Here is a 19,530-nt window from a genome sequence, read left to right on the forward strand (position 1 = left end):
TTGGACATCTTGTTGCTGCGTGGAGGGAAATCAGTCTCAGTCCGTTTTGTCTGGGGAAGGATTCAGTGATGTGAGCCCTTGCTTTGCAAATGCAGCAGTACAGTCCAGATGCAAGTTTCAACCTCCCAGACAGGCCCAAAGAGACGTGTGGCCCAATCAAGGAACCTCCCAGAAGTTCAAAAGCATGTTTGCATGTGGTCCGCCACACCTGATATGCTTGCTGCAAGAAACCCCAGAAGATCTGGAGCTGCTACATGCCTCACATAAATTCTAGGATGCTCCTGAAAGTGCTCTTTATTGTCTACCACCTTAGCGTAAAACCAGGGTACACACATGCTCGTTTGAAACAACGGTCCTCTTTCAATCTTGCATTAACGACATTCACATGTATGATATAGCGCTGCTTCTAGACTTGGCTCAGACATAAAGCAAACCACGGTTAGTTTTCAAAAAGGAGACCTGGCTTGAAAGCATCTGAATCTTTAGTTCAACAAATCTGATTTAATCGCTTTTGTTCTGGATCAGCACCAGTTAAGCATAGTGTTTAAGGACAGCACACGAGAACAGGTTAGATGGTCCACATTTGTTACATCATACTAAACCATGGTTAACAAACCAGCTCAAACCATGGTTTCAGATACTGATTCTACGGATCTTAACGAACCAGTTAGCAGAGCGGCCTGCATTCAGTTAGTGGATCTGCTTATATTCAGAGGATCATACTAATCATGGGTAGTTAACCATGGTTTTGCTGTATGCCTAAACCAAGTTTTGGTGTCGTAAGTGAAAAGGCCCTAACTGGGAAGAGGGCTGGCTCACACCTCTACTGGCAACCAGAGGTACATTCTGTAGGATCACTGCTGGAGCAGCCTAGATAAGGAAGAGCGGGAGGGAAGAGAGTCAACGGGGTAGCGCATGAATTGAGCTAATTTGTGCACTTAATAAGTCACACTTTCCTTTCTCCCACGACCAAAAAACTGTAGACAGTGCTGTCTCTTCAAACCTTGAATCTAAAAGACAAAGCAAGAACTCAATCTCCACGCGTTTGTTACCACCGCAAGCGGGGCCCTTACAAACCAGGACCCGCCAGTCTCCAGACGAGAAAAAGGACAGAGGTTAACGGGCAATTAAGGCTGAATCCAACGCATGAATTAGGAACACAGGGAGCATGGATGGCAATGTCTTGGATCAGGGCAAGGGAACTGATGGATGCGTCATGTTCAGGCAGCAGGATGGAGGGTGTCGAGAGACATTACCTGATTTTGATCGGCCTCATACAGCTCTTGAGCCGTCGCGATTCGCCCTCTTTGCCAGGCCGCTTGGGTTGACCCAGGGAAGGCCCGGCTCCCTTGAGCACCACGCTGTAATTCCGGCCCTGGTTGTTGGCCCAGTAGACCCCTTCGTCCGTCTGGTAGCGCACCACAAAATCCAGCCGGGCCCCTCCTTCCTCCTCATCTTCCTCCTCCTCCTCCTCCCCCCCAAAGTCCAGGCGGAAGGCGAAACGGTCGGTCAGGCCTCCGTCCGGCGAGCCGTCGGGGATGTAGAGGGCCGGGTAGTCCCGGTGACTCTGCCACCGGTCCCGGCTGGCCCGCACGTGCACCGCCTTGCGGTAGGAGACGTTGAGCACCCTCACGGTGCCCCTCAGCACCCGGGGCTCCCCCGCCTCGGGGGGCAACACCTCCTCCAGCTCCACCTTGCTCTGGCGCAGCCGCTCCAGCCTCTGCTCCTCGCCTTGCCCCGGCGGGGCCAGCACGAAGGAGGGCAGCAAATAGAGGCCGGGGGGCGGGAGGGCATCCGTCGCCGCCACCACCTCAGGGGGTGACTCGGGGGAGGGCGGGGGCCAGGGCTGGTAGCGCCGCCAGCGGGCCAAGGGCAGGCCCAGGGCGTCGGCGAAGAGCACGTGGCGCCCAGCGGTGGGCGGGAGGGCTCCCTGAGGGGAGCAGGCCTCTGGTTGCCCCGGAGGATTCTGGGAGGGCTGCCCATGGCCATTCTGCGGGGCCTGCTGGGAGAGCGGGGCCTCCTCGTCTGAGGAGCTGCCGTTGCCAGGCGCGGGCGGGTGCTGGGGCCGGGGCACCGGGGAGGAGCGGGGCACCAAGGCCCGCGACGGGGGCGGCTCCTCTTCCTCCTCCTCCTCCTCGTCGTCGTCGTCCTCGTCTCCCTCGAGGCTCAGGGGCGGCAGCAGCGAGGAGAAAGAGGAGGCCCCCGCGCGGGCCATGGCGGGCGGGCGGCGGCTTGGAGGAGGACGGCGCTGGGGCGGCCGCTGCTTTCCCGGGCCCGGCCTGCTGCTGCCGCTGCTCGGGGAGGGGGGGACGGCAGCGACGCCGCCGCCGAGCCGGGGGTGGAGCGAGCCGGGCGGAGAGGGAGGTGGAGCGAGGCTGGAGGAGGAGGAGGCGGCGGCTGCGGAGGGGCGAGCGCCCGGCTTGGCTCGGGGCCTGGGCTGCGAGGCTCTCTGCACGGCTGCAATGGCTAGGGAGGGTGGGGGGAGGCTTGCCAATCCCCAGGTGGGGGCAGGGGATCCCCCGGTTTGGAGGCTCCCCCACCCCGCTTCAGGGTCATCACAAAGCAGGGGGAGGGGGGACATCCGCTGGGCACGCCGTGATTCCCCACGGAGAGCGATTCCCGTAGGGGATAATGGAGAATTTGACCCGCGGGTATCTGGGGCTCTCTGGGGGCTTTTTGTTTGTTTTGTTTGTTTTTTTGAGGTAGAGGCCCCAAATTTGGAGCATGGCTTCCAACGCCTCTCCCCAAAGTACCCTCCAAGTTTCTAAAGGATTGACCCAGAGGGTCCAATTCTATGAACCTCCAAAGGAGGTGCCCCAGCCTTCATTTTTTCCAGTGGAGGGGAGGCATTGAAAAGGTGTGCGGTCCCTTGAAATGTGATAGCCAGAACTCCCTTTGGAGTTCAATCGTGCTTCTTCCTGGCTCCACAGCCAAAGTCTCCTGGCTCCACCCCCAAAGTCTCCAGGCTCCACACCAAAAGTCCTTAGATAATTCTTGAATTGGACTTTGCAACCCTAGCACTGCAATGGCTAAAGGGGGTGGGGGGACTTTTGGGGGGTTGCCAATCCCCAGGTGGGGGCAGGGGATCCCCCGGTTTGGAAGCCCTCCCCCCCGTGTCAGGGTCATCATAAAGCAGGGGGGGGGACATCTGCTGGGAACTCCATTATTCCCTATGGAGACCGATTCCCATAGGGGATAATGGAGAATTTGATCTGGGATGGGGGGGTGGGGTTTGAGGTAGAGGCCCCAAATGTGGAGTATAGCATCCAACGCCTCTCCCCAAAGTACCCTCCAAGTTTCAAAAGGATTGACCCAGGGGGTCCAATTCTATGAACCCCCAAAGAAAGTGCCCCTCCCCTTCATAATTTCCAGTGGAGGGGAGGCATTGAAAAGGTGTGCGGTTATGCCTGTCACACCCTTGATCCTGGCTCCACCCCCAAAGTCCCCAGATATTTCTTGAATTGGACTTGGCAACCCTAGCATGACTGCAGGGGGGGGGGGTAGGGTTGCCTATCCCCAGATGAGCAAAACCGGAAATCACAGTGTCCTGATTAGTAACGACTGAAATAAACCACCGTGTTACTTATATATTGCAAATAATTGCTCCACAGATATTTCTTATAATCCATTCATGTATTCTTCACCAAAATTCTTACAAGTGTCCATGAATACAGCACAACTCAAAATACAAATTAATTTCCAATTGCTGTAATGGTACCAAAGTCCACTGTCTGTATCCTTTCGTTGATAGCGTGTGCGGTACCAATAAATGTGCTACTTCTTGCTTGAGTAGCAGTCCAAAATCCAACAGGTATGGCGTGCGCTACTACTTGCTTGGGTAGAATCATAGAGTTGGAAGGGACCTCTAGGGTCATCTAGTCTAACCCCCTGCACAATGCAGGAAACTCACAAACGCTTCCCCCTAAATTCACAGGATCTTCATTGCTGTCAAATGGCCATCTAGCCTCTGTTGAAAAACCTCCAAGGAAAGAGAGCCCACCACCTCCCAACAAAGCCTGTTCCACTGAGGAATTGCTCTAACAGTAGCAGTCCAAAATCCAACAGGTACGGCGTGTGCTACTTCTTGCTTGGGTAGCAGTCTGAAATCCAACAGGTGCGGTGACACGGGTCCTAGGTTCAGTCCGTGTTTCATTCACCCTTCTACTGGCCGCTTTTCTTATGTTCTGGAACCCGTGCTTAAGGCAAAAGCTCACATAACATGTTACGTCTCTCCAGTTTGCACGAATGGTTCTCCAAACCTGTTGGACTTTGGTCTCTCTCGGCTTGACTTCGCGAACGAAGATTTAAGAAAGGTGCAGTAGTCCATGTCTGCTGCAGGCTCGCTGGTGGCTGACAAGACCAATGCGGGACAGGCAGGTCCGGCCACAGTGGCTGTAGGGAAAAGTCTGATTTGGGGTTGGTGCTGTAGCAGTGTGATTCTCCCACTCGGTATCAGCTCTGCAGCATATGATGTCCTGCTTTGCAGAGGCTGCCGAGCTATTCGGCCTAGAAGTTAGTCTGAAGAAGACAGAAGTTCTCCACCAGCCTGCATCCCAGGAAGATTATCACCCTCCTTGCATCACTGTGGGTGAATCAGTTTTGAAGACAGTCCAGCAGTTCAGCTACCTGGGGTGCATCATCTCCTCAGACGCCAAGATCGACAAGGAGATTGACAATAGGCTGGCAAAGGCAAACCGTGCATTTGGCCGACTGCATAAAAGAGTGTGGAGCAACAAGCATCTGAAAAAAGGCACAAAGATCAATGTTTACAAAGCGGTTGTGATGACAACCCTCATCTACGGCTCCGAATCGTGGGTTTTATACCGTCATCACCTGCGACTCCTTGAGCGCTTTCATCAGCGCTGCCTTCGCACCATCCTCAACATCCACTGGAGTGACTTTGTGACCAACACTGAAGTCCTCAAGCGGGCGGAGGTTACAAGCATCGAGGCACTACTGTTGAAGACGCAGCTGCGCTGGGCAGGGCATATTTCCAGGATGGAAAACCACCGCCTTCCCAAGATTGCCCTGTATGGCGAACTTTCCACCGGCCATCGAAATAGAGGGGCACCAAAGAAGAGGTACAAGGACTCCTTGAAGAAATCCCTTGGCACCTGTCGCATTAACCATCACCAGTGGTCTGACCTAGCCTCAGATCGCAAAGCATGGAGGCACACCATCCACCAGGCTGTCTCTTCCTTTGAGAACGCACGCATAGCTGGTCTTGAGGACAAAAGGAGATTAAAGAAGAATCGCACTGCTACAGCACCAACCCCAAATCAGACTTTTCCCTGCAGCCACTGTGGCCGGATCTGCCTGTCCCGCATTGGTCTTCAGCCACCAGCGAGCCTGCAGCAGACGTGGACTACTGCACCCTTCTTAAATCTTCGTTCGCGAAGTCAAGCCGAGAGAGAGATGGACATGTGAGATGCTGAAGGACGATTGGAAAATGGTGCATGAACTAGCTCAGAAAATCATGAAGACACAGATTCAATTCAAACCAGAATTGTTTTTATTGAATATATTTCCTGGGGATTATTCCAAAGAAATGAGACATCCGTTGGCACATTTCAATACAGCAGCCAGGTTGCTTCTGGCGCAGAGATGGAAATCTCAGGAAATTCCCATGAGAAGGGACTTGGTGGGAAAAATTCTGGAAACAGCTGAGCTAGATTTTTTTGTCCCAGTTGATGACTGGGAAATCTAAGGAAGAAGCAAGAAAATATTGGATGAAATTTTATGCCTGGCTAGATACTCCAGACTCTTCCCTGGTGTGAACTTATATCTCCTTTTTCCCTATACTCTGTACTACAAGATTGCCTTTATTGGATTTGTCAAAATCAATAGACATTACAACGAAAAGATTTATAACATAAAAATACTATAATGTTGATGATGTATAGTTTAGAGATAATAATAACTGACAATTTATGTATTTTAAGAAAAGATTGCAGATGCAGACCTGTATTCTTTGAAGGTATTTTCTATACAGAAAAAGTTTAATACGTACTTTTCTTTTCCATCCGCCCCTATTCTTTATCCCTAATTTCTTGAAACTAATAAAACTTTTAAAAGAAAAAAAAGAAAAAGCGCCCTGATTGATGATGATATTGATGATGATGATGGAGTTAAGCACAATAGGAAGTCCGGCACTAAGTAGACCCACTCAAAACCTTGTCAAGGCAATGATATTAGCAGGGAAGGCGGTCATCGCTTTGGGGTGGAAAGATAAAAGTAAATGGTCAATAGAAATCTGGCACAACTATTTGTTTGATTACATACAGTCTGACATCGTGGCAACAATCAACAAGGATTCCACGTGGGAAGATAAAGCCAAGGAAATCGAGACCAGATGGAACCCTTATTTAGAATGGATCTTGGGAGAAACAAGGAAGGACATTCAGTGGAAGATCAGGACTTTGTGCCCTTGGCTGAGGGGGAAAGACTAAGAGAAGATGGGGAGGGTTGCGGGGGGGGGAGGGTTATTTGTAATTCTAACATTCATATGTTGTAATGGTCAATTTTACAAGAGTTAATATAAAAATTAAAAAAAAAAGATGATGATGACGACGACGACCACTACTTCTACTACATTGTGATATATAATGCAATAATTATACAATTCATGGCCCGGTTGCTGACAGACCATGAACTGGGAATGGTCCATGGACGGGGGGGTTGGGAACCCCTGCTCTAAAGGACTTCCTCCTAGTAGGTTCAGATAGTACGAGCATAATCTCAAAGTAAAGTGTTTGTGGGTAGGAAATAACGAAATACTCTGTGCGCGTAACTGGCGTTCCTCAATTATTATTATGAATGTTAAGAAGGGGAGCAAAACGGGAGCTGATTGACAAATTAGGCTGGGGTTGTGGTTTTATTTGTTTCAAATGTAGCATACCTGCCTGTGTAAACTGGTACTCGAAAACAATGCAGTGACTAGAATAGTGCAATATATCTAACCCACACAGCTAGAGAATCTCACACTAAAAATCGCAGTATAATACAGTAGAACAAAGTAGGACTCCAGTAGCACCTTTAAGACCAGCAAAGTTTTATTCAGAATGTAAGCTTTCGTACGCATGCACGCTTCATCAGATAAGGAATGGGGTGCAGTGAGCAGAGCTACATATAGCTGGTGGCCAGTGGTTAAGATTGCGAAGTGGTACCAAGTCAGAATCCAGTGGCAAAATAGTGAAATTAACAAACTGAAAGAACGTTTGGTCTGGATAGCATTTGGGAGGGAAACCAATAAAACAGTAACATCAGAATGGGAGAATGATGGTGAAAATGTCATAAGGTAATAAATGTAGTATGTTAATTGCTCTATTCACTATTGCTTGTTGCAAGTCTGGGTTAAACTTAGGACTTGTCTTTCCCAGAAGTGTTCCTGTCCATCTGTTTTACTTTTAAAAATGTAACATTATAAACATTCTAGTTTGCCATTAGAAAAAAAGAATACATTACAATATAGTGGATGATGGGTTTAGTATATGTCGGGGTGGCCAACAATAGCTCTCCAGATGTTTTTTTGCCTACAACTCCCATCAGCCCCGGCTAGCATGGCCAATGGCTGGGGCTGATGGGAGTTGTAGGCAAAAAAACATTTGGAGAGCTACTGTTGGCCACCCCTGGTATATGTAATGAGATAAACAACCAATATCCCTTATTTGAGTATGTCAATACAAAAAACATTATTTTGATGCACTATTATTTCATTTCATTTATATCCCGCCCTACCCCACCGAGGCGGGCTCAGGGCGGCTCACAGCACAATAATTCTAACAATAGGGTTTAAAAATTTAAAATACAATAATAATTTACATAATTAAAACAACCAGAATATCAATGTATCAGTCAATGTCAGTTGCTATCTTATTGTCTTCCTTCAGAATATTTCAATGCCGGTCAGTTATAAGCCAACCGGAAGAGGAATGTCTTACAGGCCCTGTGGAACTGTCCAAAGTCCCGCAGGGCCCTGACCTCTTCCGGTAGCTGGTTCCACCAGCAAGGGGCTGTGATTGAGAAGGCCCTGTCCCTAGTTGACTTCAACTGGGCCTCCTTTGGCCCGGGGATTACAAGCAGATTTCGACAGCCGGATCACAGCACTCTCTTAAAAGATAACTATATTGGAATACTAGATATACTTGGTGAGAATGGGTTTAGCATATGTAACGAGATAAAAAACCAATATTCCTGTTCAGTCCCAGGGAAGTGTTTGTTTCAAGTTCCATCATAATTGGTAATTCAGCAGTTTCCCTCTCCATACAGTGAAATACGACTGTGAGATTTTTTTTTTCAAGTTGTAATTACTCCAAACAGAAAGAAAGGAAGAGATAACAGAATTAAAACAAAAAAACAGACAGTTTTTGAATGAAATTAGCTGATATGAATATTAACGGTGTATTATAGCATATATTGAGAATATGATCCAATTTAGATAAGTACAGGCGTGAACTTACAATTGCCATACAATACTGGTTATGTTGATTCTATTTTGAGTTTATTGAAATACTCTATGGTCTTGTTATGTGTAGTGATATAGCAACATGCAGAATGTACTGCCTTTATTTCTTTATTTTCTTTGCTTAGCTTTGTATCTTTCACTTCTATTCTATTTCTAATTCCCCTTCCTTTTATTTTCATGGAAAATCAATAAAAACTTTAAATCTAAAAACAACAACGATGGCACGTCTATAGATAAGCCTCTATAAAAGGACTGCAAGATTATCACCAATTGTTGTTATTGTTCTTGTTGCTATTAGTTACTTTATTTATAGTTCACCTCTCTTGCTGAAACTCAAGTCGGATTACAGGATCTCTGTAATTTTCTCGATTACATTTGAATTGTGCTTAATTATGTCTCGTGTGTTCTGCCTGAATCTCCTAGCCCTTTGATCCCACAGTTTATTTTGCTTCTAACCATTACAGATAGAGATATATAGATAACATACAGACATCTCTCCTCTTAGAGATGAGTCACTGCACATATCTGATCAAGTGAGTCTAGTCTGCAGATGTTTACGCTAGAATAAAAACATTAGTCTTTACAATCCTCCTCCTTATACTAGGGTTGCCAATCCCCAAGTGGGGGCAAGGGATCCCTCAGTTTGGAGGCCCTGTCCCTGCTTCAGGGTCATCAGAAAGCGGGGGGGGGAGGGGGAGAGGGAGGGAAATGTCTGCTGGCCACTCTTTTCCCCTATGGAGACCGATGCCCATAGGATATAACAAATAATTGATCCACGGATATCTGGGGGGCCTGTTTTTTGAGATAGAGGCACCATATTTTCAGCATAGTGCCTCTCCCCAAAACACTCTCCAAGGTTCAAAAGGATTGGACCAGGGGGTCTAATTTTATGAGCCCCAGAAGAAGGTACCCTTATCCTTCATTATTTCCCACGGTGGGAAGGCATTTTAAAAGGTGTGCGGTCCCTTTAAATGTGATGGCCAGAACTCCCTTTGGAGTTCACTTATGCTTGTCACACCCTTGCTCCTAGCTCCACCCCCAAAGTCCCTAGATAGTTCGTTAATTGAACTTGGCAATCCTACTTTATATTATGATTGCTATCAGGAAACCCATAAGGAGTCATTGTTCTGGGTCTGAAAGCTTATTATAGGACCTGTGAATTATTAGGTTTCCCCTGGAGAATTCCCCGTACCCTAAACAAAGTTCCATAGTTTCTATTGCAGTGTGTAGATTTGAACCCCAGAGAGCGCTGAGGTCAGCTGGAAAGAACCAGTTGAATATCCCTGGGCCAAGGGAGGCCAGATTGAAGACCACCCGGGATCGGGCCTTCTCCATAGCAGCTCCCTTACTGTGGAACCAACTCCCGGAGGAGGTGCGGGCCCTGTGATGTCTAGACCAATTCCGCAGGGCCTGCAAGACCTAACTCTTTAAAATAGCCTTCACTTAACACCGAGCCAAGAAAGTCTCGCTGGATATGTTTTATGTTCTAGTCACTGAATTCTATAGAAGACCTTAGCCATAGCACCATAATGTTAATTTTAATACAAGTTGTTTTATTGTTTTAAGGATGATTTTATAATTGTAATTGTAACTATCACATATGGTTTTACTGTACATTGTATTTGCATGTTGTGAGCCGCCCTGAGCCTGCTTCAGCGGGGAGGGCGGGATATAAATAAAAAGTATTATTATTATTATTATTTATTAGATTTAGATAAAAAAACACATTGAAATATAGTGGACGATGGGGTTAGTATATGTAATGAGATAAACAGCCAATATCCATTATTTGAGTGTGTCAATACAAAAAAAACATTATTTTGATACACTATTCTAAAAGAGAAATACATTGGAATACTGTAAATATATAGTTATACTCGGTGAGAATGGGTTTAGCATATGTAATGAGATAAAAAAAAATCCCTGTTCAGTCCCTGAACAACAACGACAGGACAAAATTTGAGTCCAGTGGTACCTCTTAAGACCAACAGTTTACTTTGGGTATAAGCTTTCGGGTGCATGCATGTAAAAGCTTATACCCAGAATTAAATTCCGTTGGTCTTAAAGTTGCCACTGGACTCAAAACTTTGTTTTATTCCAGTATTTGCGTGCTGAAATTATTTTAGTGTCTCTGAGCGTGTGAATATACTACCATTCATGCCTTTGCTAATCTACCTTTCTGGGAGAGGGGGAAAAAATGAGTTCCAAATATCTCTTGATAGAATGGCAAACTCCAGAAAGATCGGCGAGTTGGTTTTTGCCCGCAGCACAAAGCGCAAAAGAGTCTTGTGGCAAATGGATTGTAGCCAGAGCCCCCATGGACACACACAAAGCTGCCTCATAGTGGTTCATCAAAATCATTGTTGTCTACTCAGGCTAGCAGTGGCTCTCCAGGATCTTAGGCTGAGGTTTTTCATATCACCTACAACCTGATACTTTTAACTGGAGTTGCTGGGAATTGAACCTGGGACTTTCTGCATGCCAAGCAGATGCTTCATCATTGAGCCACAACCCCTCTGTGAAGCGGGCTGTGAAAAATTATACCAGTATAAATGTTTCTGGATTTTATTTTGGACCAACATGGCTACCTGAAACCTCTATCTATTTTCAAATTATCTGAATTTGGTCCATAAAGAGATAGTTATTTCAAGGGCAGCAAAATATCCTCTGGAATGTTCGTGCTGCCCAGGTCATGTTACCCAGGTTGTCTGCCATTAAATCCATCAACAGAATTAATTCCCAGTATTGTTACTATAAAGTTTACCTCAATATTAACAATACTGTTAATATAAAGATTACTTGCCCTGCATTCTCTACCTTTTAAGAGACCTGTGTGCTATATCTATTAGTGAGGCATTTTAATTCACCACTGATTTTTTAATAATATTTTATTTATTTATTTATTAGGATTTATATCCCGCCCTTCCCACAAGTGGCTCAGGGCGGCTTCCAACAATTAGTCGAACATAAAAATTGAACAATATTTAAATATGTAAACAGTTAAACATTTAAAACAGATAAAACCTTAAAAACTAATAAACAATCCAAATATATATAAAATAGAAGTCTGGCAAGCTACATTGAGTTCTCATCTTAGCTAGGTGTAAGCTAGCCGGAAGAGGGTTGTCTTACAGGCCCTGCGGAACTGAACAAGGTCCCGCAGGGCCCTCACCTCCTCCGGCAGCTGATTCCACCATGTAGGGGCCATAACGGAGAAAGCCCTTTCTCTGGTGGATTTCAAGCGGGCTTCTTGAAATCTTGAAATTTTGAAATTTAAATCTTGAAATTTAAAGCGGAAACTGATGTTGTTCTCACCTTCTTCTTCCCATAAGGAAAAAATGTCAGAGTGCATTTGGCCTAGAATTCTTCATCATATCTTAAACCTGCAGGAGTCTCCAAACGGGCACTGACAAAAGAATCCTGGAGAACTTAAACATTTGCATCCTCCGTTGTTCCATTCTGGGTTGGTCTAAATAAAAGATATGACCAGGGGTCATTTCGTAGAAAAAGGGGTGCTGGAGCTCATTTGCACAACTCATTTGCATATGTCACACACACCAGACATTACTGGAAGGGGTACTAAATTATGTTTGTGTTCTGTTTTGTAATGGCCAACGGCTATACACAATAAATTTTTGACTGGCTGACTGACTGTGTACTAAATTAGATCAGCTCAGCCTCTACCTTAAAGTGCTTCTTAAATTATAATTGTCATAACAAAACCTTACTCCCATCATACTTTTTAAATGACTTTCTCCTATGTGGCCACAATGGCATGATGAAGATTTCCATCTGTCTGCTTTATATGTTTTAATTACTTTCCCATTTTTTGTGGGGGGGAAATATGAGAAAGTTTGTCAAATCTTAAGAGTTCAGCAAAATTCTTCTCATAGGGGGGTTGAACAATGAATCCCAGAAGCAAGTATTGGCGGGGTGGGGGGCAGGTAAGAAAGGAAGAGCACAATAAAATGTAGAGGTTCCTGAGTTCCTGCCCAAAATGAGGCCTGGATATGACACGAGTTTTATCTTTTTGAATTTTTTAAACCAACATTGTTACCTACCTCTACAATATGCGCAGATACTTTTTGTTCAAGAGGCATAACCGTGTCAGTCTGTTACGGCAACAACTGTAAAGCTGGTGTTTTCGTATGTATGTGCCGTCAAGTCACAACTGAGTAATGGTGACCTTGATGAGGAGCTTTCAAAAGCTGGTGTCTAGCGGCACCTTAAAGAGTAACCAGTTTTTATTCTGGCATAAAGATAGTTTCAGGGGGTAGCTGTGTTCATCTGTGGTAAGAACAGTTAGATTTTTTGTCCAATAGCACCGTAAAACCAACAAGACTTCCAGAATCTGAGCTTTTAACAAAAGGAGCATTGACTCTCGCAAGCTCACACCCTGAAAATTGTGGTGGTCTCTAAGGTACAATTGGACACGAATCTAACTCTTCCACCATAAGTGCTTGTGGATGTGAATTCCCTTCGTCAGATTCATCAGGTCCATCTTTCAGGTGTCAGAATACCCTTGGTTGTGTGTGTGTTTCTTTAAAGTAATGATGGTGATTCACCCTTCATAACATCTTTCTTGACTGAATAGACTTCTCTCTTCATGGTTCTACATGGATACCAGACACTCTGAAGGGGAATAGGCAAATCCCACTTCTAAAGATAACTAGGGTCTTCCAGCATGATCGCCACAGTGGCTCATGCTCTGTGATGCTCATAGGACGATTTCACTTTCTCAGGCGGGACTTTTGGTGAGAGAAAGAGAAAAACAACAAGAGGTAGTGAAAGTCTGTCATTGGCTCAAAGGTTGCAGGGTTGCTTACCTCAGGTATTTATGACCCATTTTGAGTGTCTTCTGTAAAAGTATATGAGAAATAGCCCCCAGAAGGAAGGAAGAAAAGCTGAGAAGCTAAATCAAGGAAGTCCCCCCTCTGTCTCTCCCCAAAATCTTCCCCACCTTTTTCGGAGGGGGACATTGCCCTATGTTTAGGGCGGGGCTCTGTGGATGACGCAAAGGGCCACACCAATAAAATGAGGTGGTCTCAGGTATAGTCGCACAGAGTGCTTCTTCGGTCTACGACACCTGCCGAGCGATCAGACGGGCTGTGAGGAAACCGTATCAGCAGGATGAGGCCACCAAGACATGCTGAGGTGAGGGGGCAGGAGTGTTTCATGCTCCCCCAATAATTGGGGGCTGAGGAAAATTAGGGGGGTGGGCACAGGAGGAAGTGGTTAATTGTCCTGTTCTTAGCTGTTCCAGGATAATCGTAAGGCCATCATGATGGCTCTCCTTGGGACTTGGCCTTAGAAACAGGCCCTTCTGGAATGCTTTGTGGCATCACCTGGCCTTGTGTGTGCCAAAGGTTAAATTTTAGTGTCTTTGAGAAGGTTCGAGTTATGTTCACACAGAGCAATGGACTCAAATGTTCAGGGATAAGCTACGTGGAATCAAGAAAGGTTCTGAATGATGGTGATTCACCTTTCATAACATCTTCCTTGACTGAGTAGACTTCTCTCTTCATGGATACCAAACAGACAAATCCCACTACTGAAGACAAGAGCCAGTTTGGTGTAGTGGTTAAGCGTGCGGACTCTTATCTGGGAGAACCGGGTTTGATTCTCCACTCCTCCCCTTGCAGCTGCTGGAATGGCCTTTGGTCAGCCATAGCTCTCGCAGAGGTTGTCCTTGAAAGGGCAGCTTCTGGGAGGGCTCTCTCAGCCCCACCTACCTCACGGGGTGTCTGTTGTGAGGGGAGAAGATATAGGAGATTGTAAGCCGCTCTGAGTCTCAGAGAGAAGGGCGGAGTATAAAACTGCAGTCGTCTTCTTCTTCTTCTGAATGTGAAGACCAGAGGCTCCCTCATATTTATGCATTCACAAGTATCTGGATATACACCCTCAAGTTCATTTTACATATCTTTCAGAAAGTTTCACAGCTCCATGCGGGCAGCTGTTTGCGCTGCAGTCAATTAACCTCACTCATTTACTAGACACACATTTAATCTTAGACAAAGCGCTCTGCGTGGATTGTCCTTTGGTTGAGGCCGAAGATCCACTTTCGCCAGTTCGAAGTGGGTAACAAAGATGGCAATTGAAAACAACAACAACAAAACCCCATCTAATTTTAATGTCAGCGTGCACCCTAATAATGTAGGGTGTTTATTTTATTTCAAATATTGCTACACTGCTTCAATTTCTTCACATACATTAGAAGCAGAAAACCAGCCAGGAAGGCAGTGGGGCCCTTGGATGACCAAGGGGTAAAAGGATTACTGAAGGAGAATAGGGAAATGGCTGAGAAGCTAAATGCATTTTTTGCCTCCGTCATCACCATGGAAGATGAGAAGTGCTTGCTCACTCCAGAACCGCTGATTTTGGGAGAGGTGTTGAATACCTGAGTCAGATTGAGGTGACGAGAGAGGAGGTCCTACGACTGATAGACAATTTAAAAAATCACCAGGCCCAGATGGCATACATCCAAGAGTTCTGAAAGAACTCAAAGGTGAACTTGTGGATCTCCTGACAAAAATATGTCATCTTTCATTAAAGATGCTTCCATTCCTGAGGACTGGAAGGTAGCTAATGTCACCCCCATCTTTAAAAGGGTTCCAGAGGAGATCCAGGAAATTACAGTACAGTCAGTCTGGCGTCAATACTGGGAAAGTTGGTGAAAACTGTTATTAAAGAGAGAATTAGTAGGCACACTGATGAACAAAAGTTATTGAGGAAGACTCAGCATGGGTTCTGCAAGGGAAGATCTTGTCTCATTAACCTGTTAGTGTTCTTTCATGGGGTGAACAAACATGTTGACAAGGGGGATCCAATTGATGTTGTTTACCTTGACTTCCAGAAAGCTTTTGATAAAGTTCCTCATCAAAGGCTCCTTAGTAAGCTCGAGAGTCATGGAGTAAAAGGACAAGTCCTCTTGTGGATCAAAAACAGGCTAATTAATAGGAAATAGAGAGTGAGTATAAATGGGCAATTTTCACCGCCCCATGATTCTTCTCTTCGTGACTGCGGACTCCCAAGGCTGTGGAGGGTGGTAAGCAGTGTGGTACCACAGGGCTCAGTACTGAATCCATTGCTTTTCAACTTGTTCATTAATGATTGGAGTTGAAAGTAAGCAGTGAAGTGGCTAAGTTTGCAGGTGACACTAAATTGTTCAGGGTGGGAAGAACCAAGAAGGATTGTGAGGCACTCCAAAGGGATCTGTTGATGATGGGTGAGTGGGCGTCAATGTGACATATGAGATTCAATGTGGCCAAGTGCAAAGTAATCTACATTGGGAGGGCTTCTAGTGTCCTAGTATTCTGGCCCCACTGGTGGACCTCCTGTTGGCACTTTTCTGGCCACTGTGTGACAGAGTGTTGGACTGGATGGACCATTGGCCTGATCCAACATGGCTTCTCATGTTCTTATATTCTCTTATGCTTATCTGCAATATAGTCAAAGTAGTTTCATGTATACCAATTACCATAACTGTTGAAATCACCCAAACCGGCAATAGCAGGTTTTCAGGAAGTCAACAAAGCAAGTTGGTTTCCAAAAACCCTTACATCTTCTTCCCCCTCTCCCAAGCCAATGATCGCCAGAAATACCACTCCCCACATTTCTCTAGGTAGCCCATTCCAAAGGACTGGGTTGCTAGTAGGGAAAGCCCCCACTGTGATAATTGTCACTGCCCCTCAAGGGCTCATTACCAGGAGAGCCTGAAAGGAAAGTTCACACACAGCATTTAAAATACATACAGGCCGTTGATTCTGGACACTCTAGGAATATCTTTGGAACTATGAAGACTTACCAATTTTGCCTTTCATTGTGGATACATCGGTCTCTTTATTAGTTGAGAGACCCAGCGTGAGGCAGTGGCTGGAATGTCAGACCAGGATTTGAGAGACTTGGGTTTGAATCCCCATTCCGCCATGGGACACCTTGGGCCAGTTACACCCACTCAGCCTAACCTACCTTACAAGGGTGTTGTTGTGAGGCTTAAACAGAGGAGAGTGAGATAAGCCATTTTGAGTCCACACTGAGGAGAAAGGAAGGGTATAAATGAAGTAAATTGATAAAAATTAAAATACTAAATTATTTCTAGCATTTATAACCTGTTCTTCTGTCATCACAGATCTTCAAGGCAGATTATGTGAGCTACTCTTAAGTAAATGGCAGGCTCCTAAGTGATCTTGTGAGCAAAAATTCTACATTGTGAGCTTTTTTTGTTGTTGTTCAGTCACACAGTCGAGTCCGACTCTTTGTGACCCCATGGACCAAGTAATGCCAGGCCCTCCTGTCTTCCACCATCCTCCAACGTCCTCTCAAATTCATGTTAGTCACATCAGTAACACTGTCCAGCCTTCTCGTCTTTTGCCGTCCCCTTCTTCTTTTGCCTTCTGTCTTTCCCAGCTTCAAGGTCTTCTCCAGGGAGTGCTCCCTTCTCATTGGGTGGCCAAAGTATTTGAGCTTCAGCTTCAGCATCTGACCTTCCAGGGAACAGTCTGGGTTGATTTCCCTGAGGACTGATTGACTGGATCTTCTTGCAGTCAAAGGGACTCTCAAGAGTCCTCTCCAGCACCACAGCTCGAAAGCATCGAGTCTTCTGCGTTTGGCCTTCCTTATGGTCCAGCTCTCACAGCCATACTTTGTGAGCTACTGGCACTGAAATTGTGAGTGACTGATTTGGCTACTCCACATAAATTAGTTTGCTCTGGGGCCATCCTTCCTGAGCAAAGGCAAAAAATTTGTGAGCAGGAGGCTAAAAAACTGTGAGCCAACTCACACTAGCTCAGCTTAAAGGGAACAATGAACCAAGTATTGGTCGCTGCTAAAGTATTGATTCCACAGAAAAGGAGGGTTACCAGATCAGTCTCCCCTCAGAACCACGGCCCAAGGTTTCATGTCTTCTAAAAGCTCTGATAAATTTGGGACAACCTATTTAGTACACACAACTGCATGTAATAAATCCCCTAGAGGGTTTTTTTTTAAGCAAAAAAGCAGTGTCTGCATGTTGCTATTTTGAGCAGATGAACAGGGAGGAAGAAAGAGAGAAGGTGGGTAATACTAGCCCTGTCTGAAGTTTTTCTTCTCAAAGTTACCTCCCCCATACTGTTTCCCCCTCTTCCAGATGCATAATTAACTTTGAAAATACATAACAGTGGGGGGGAGCGACCCATGGTGACGGCACTGCAGGGAGAGAGTAGGAAAAAAGCCGTCAAGGAACCACCCCAGCCCATGATTTTTCTCTTCGTGACTGCAGACTCCCAAGGCTGTGTGTCATTAAAAATAAAAAGATTATGGTGGGGAGTTTCCTTCTACACACTTCCAAGTAGCAAACAGCCTGCCCCCAAACATGAACCGGAATTAAATCGAGATCTTAAGGTTTCCCAGAATTTGCCCCTGTTGCTTTTGAACTATAGATTTACGTGCCGTGTAGATTATAAAAACAGCAGTCCTCCATTTTCTATTCTTTCTAAGCGTGTTTTGTTCTGAACTTTTACAATTATCTAGGGCTACTTCCACAGGGAAAAAAATCCTTGTTGTGGAATTGTTGACGTTGTAAATGTAGAAATATTGGTGGTGGGGGGGATAGACTGAACATATGAACATATATGAACATATGAAGCTGCCTTATACTGAATCAGACCCTCGGTCCATCAAAGTCAGTATTGTCTACTCAGACTGGCAGCGGCTCTCCAGGGTCTCAAGCTGAGGTTTTTCACACCTTTTTGCCTGGACCCTTTTAGTTGGAGATGCCGGGGATTGAACCTGGGACCTTCTGCTTCCCAAGCAGATGCTCTACCACTGAGCCACCGTCCCTCCCTGTATTCATGTGAGGCGCCAGAAGGCTGGACCAGAATCAACGGCTTGAAATTCAATCAAAAGAGTTTCTGGCTCAACATTAGGAAGAACTTCCTGACCGTTAGAGCGGTTCCTCTGTGGAACTGGCTTCCTCAGGAGGTGGTGGGCTCTCCTTCCGTGGAGGTTTTTAAACAGAGGCTAGATGGCCCTCTGACAGCGATGAAGATCCTGTGATTTTCGGGGGAGGCGCTTGTGAGTTTCCTGCATTGTGCAGGGGGCTGGACTAGATGGCCCTGGAGGTTTTGTCCAACTCTAGGATTTTATTAGGAAGAACTTCCTGACCGTTAGAGCGGTTCCTCAGTGGAACAGGCTTCCTCCTCGGGAGGTGGTGGGCTCTCCTTCCTTGGAGGTTTTTCAACAGAGGCTAGAGGGCCACCTGACAGCATAACTGATTCTATGAACTGAGGCAGATCGTGAGAGGGAGAGCAGGAAGGGTTGCGTCAGTTCTCATGGCCCTTTCTTACACGCAATTTTTCTCCAGACCTGTTTGGCCAAGGATCCCGGAGGATTTTTTTTTTTTTTTTTTGCCATCTTCTGGGCTTGGAGTAGGTGTCACTGGAGGTGTGGGCGCAAGGTATTTGAGAATTTCCCTCACTGTGCAGAGGACTGGGCTATATGATCCTGGAGGTCCCTTCCAACTCTCTGTTTCTGTGATGTGCAGTTCGTTCCTCATTCTCTCCTCTAGCTTTTTTAGGCTAAAAAAAATGGTTGTATGCAGGGTTCCCTCTAAGCTGAGTTAGCGTGAGCTAGCTCACAGATTTTTAGCCTCCAGCTCACCCATTTTTGTCTTAGCTCAGGAAGGATGACTCCAGAGCACACTAATTTATGCAGCAGCTCACAACTTTAATGCCAGTACCTCACAACCTTAATTCCAGTAGCTCACAAAGTAGAATTTTTGCTCACAAGACTCTGCAGCTTAGAGGGAGCATTGGTAGTATGTATATCACAGCTGTTTTATGAAAGTATAGCAATATAGCGGCCATCGTATTTTTGAGGTCACAAAGAAACAGCCAACCCGCAGTGCGGGGAGGTGAGCGCAAACGAGACAATAGTGAGGGAAAATGGAGCCAGATATGGGCAGAGAAGTTTGGAAATCTGCACTTTCTCAGTCCACTCTGTGGGCAAACTTGCGTTGATTTTGACGTTTCTGGAAAGATTGATGTAAAGCATGTATAGGAAATGTTAGCTCAAGCCGGCGGAAACCACAG

The 19,530-nt window shown here is 45.8% G+C and overlaps 1 protein-coding gene across 1 annotated transcript in view; it reads right to left on the bottom strand.

Annotated features, from left to right (window-relative positions):
• PPP1R3F (protein phosphatase 1 regulatory subunit 3F) overlaps nucleotides 1–16,284 on the bottom strand; it is a 51,645-nt gene extending 35,361 nt beyond the window's left edge. Inside the window, exons 1-2 of the mRNA XM_060253246.1 lie at nucleotides 16,269–16,284; nucleotides 1,257–2,466 (exon numbers count right to left, since the gene is read on the bottom strand). Of these exons, the coding sequence (XP_060109229.1) occupies nucleotides 1,257–2,466; nucleotides 16,269–16,284 (1,226 nt within the window). The remainder of the gene's footprint in view (nucleotides 1–1,256; nucleotides 2,467–16,268) is intronic.
• Nucleotides 16,285–19,530: the final 3,246 nt, after the last annotated feature.

Source organism: Heteronotia binoei, chromosome 13, assembly GCF_032191835.1.
Source record: "Heteronotia binoei isolate CCM8104 ecotype False Entrance Well chromosome 13, APGP_CSIRO_Hbin_v1, whole genome shotgun sequence".
In the NCBI taxonomy this organism is placed as follows: Eukaryota; Metazoa; Chordata; class Lepidosauria; order Squamata; family Gekkonidae; genus Heteronotia; species Heteronotia binoei.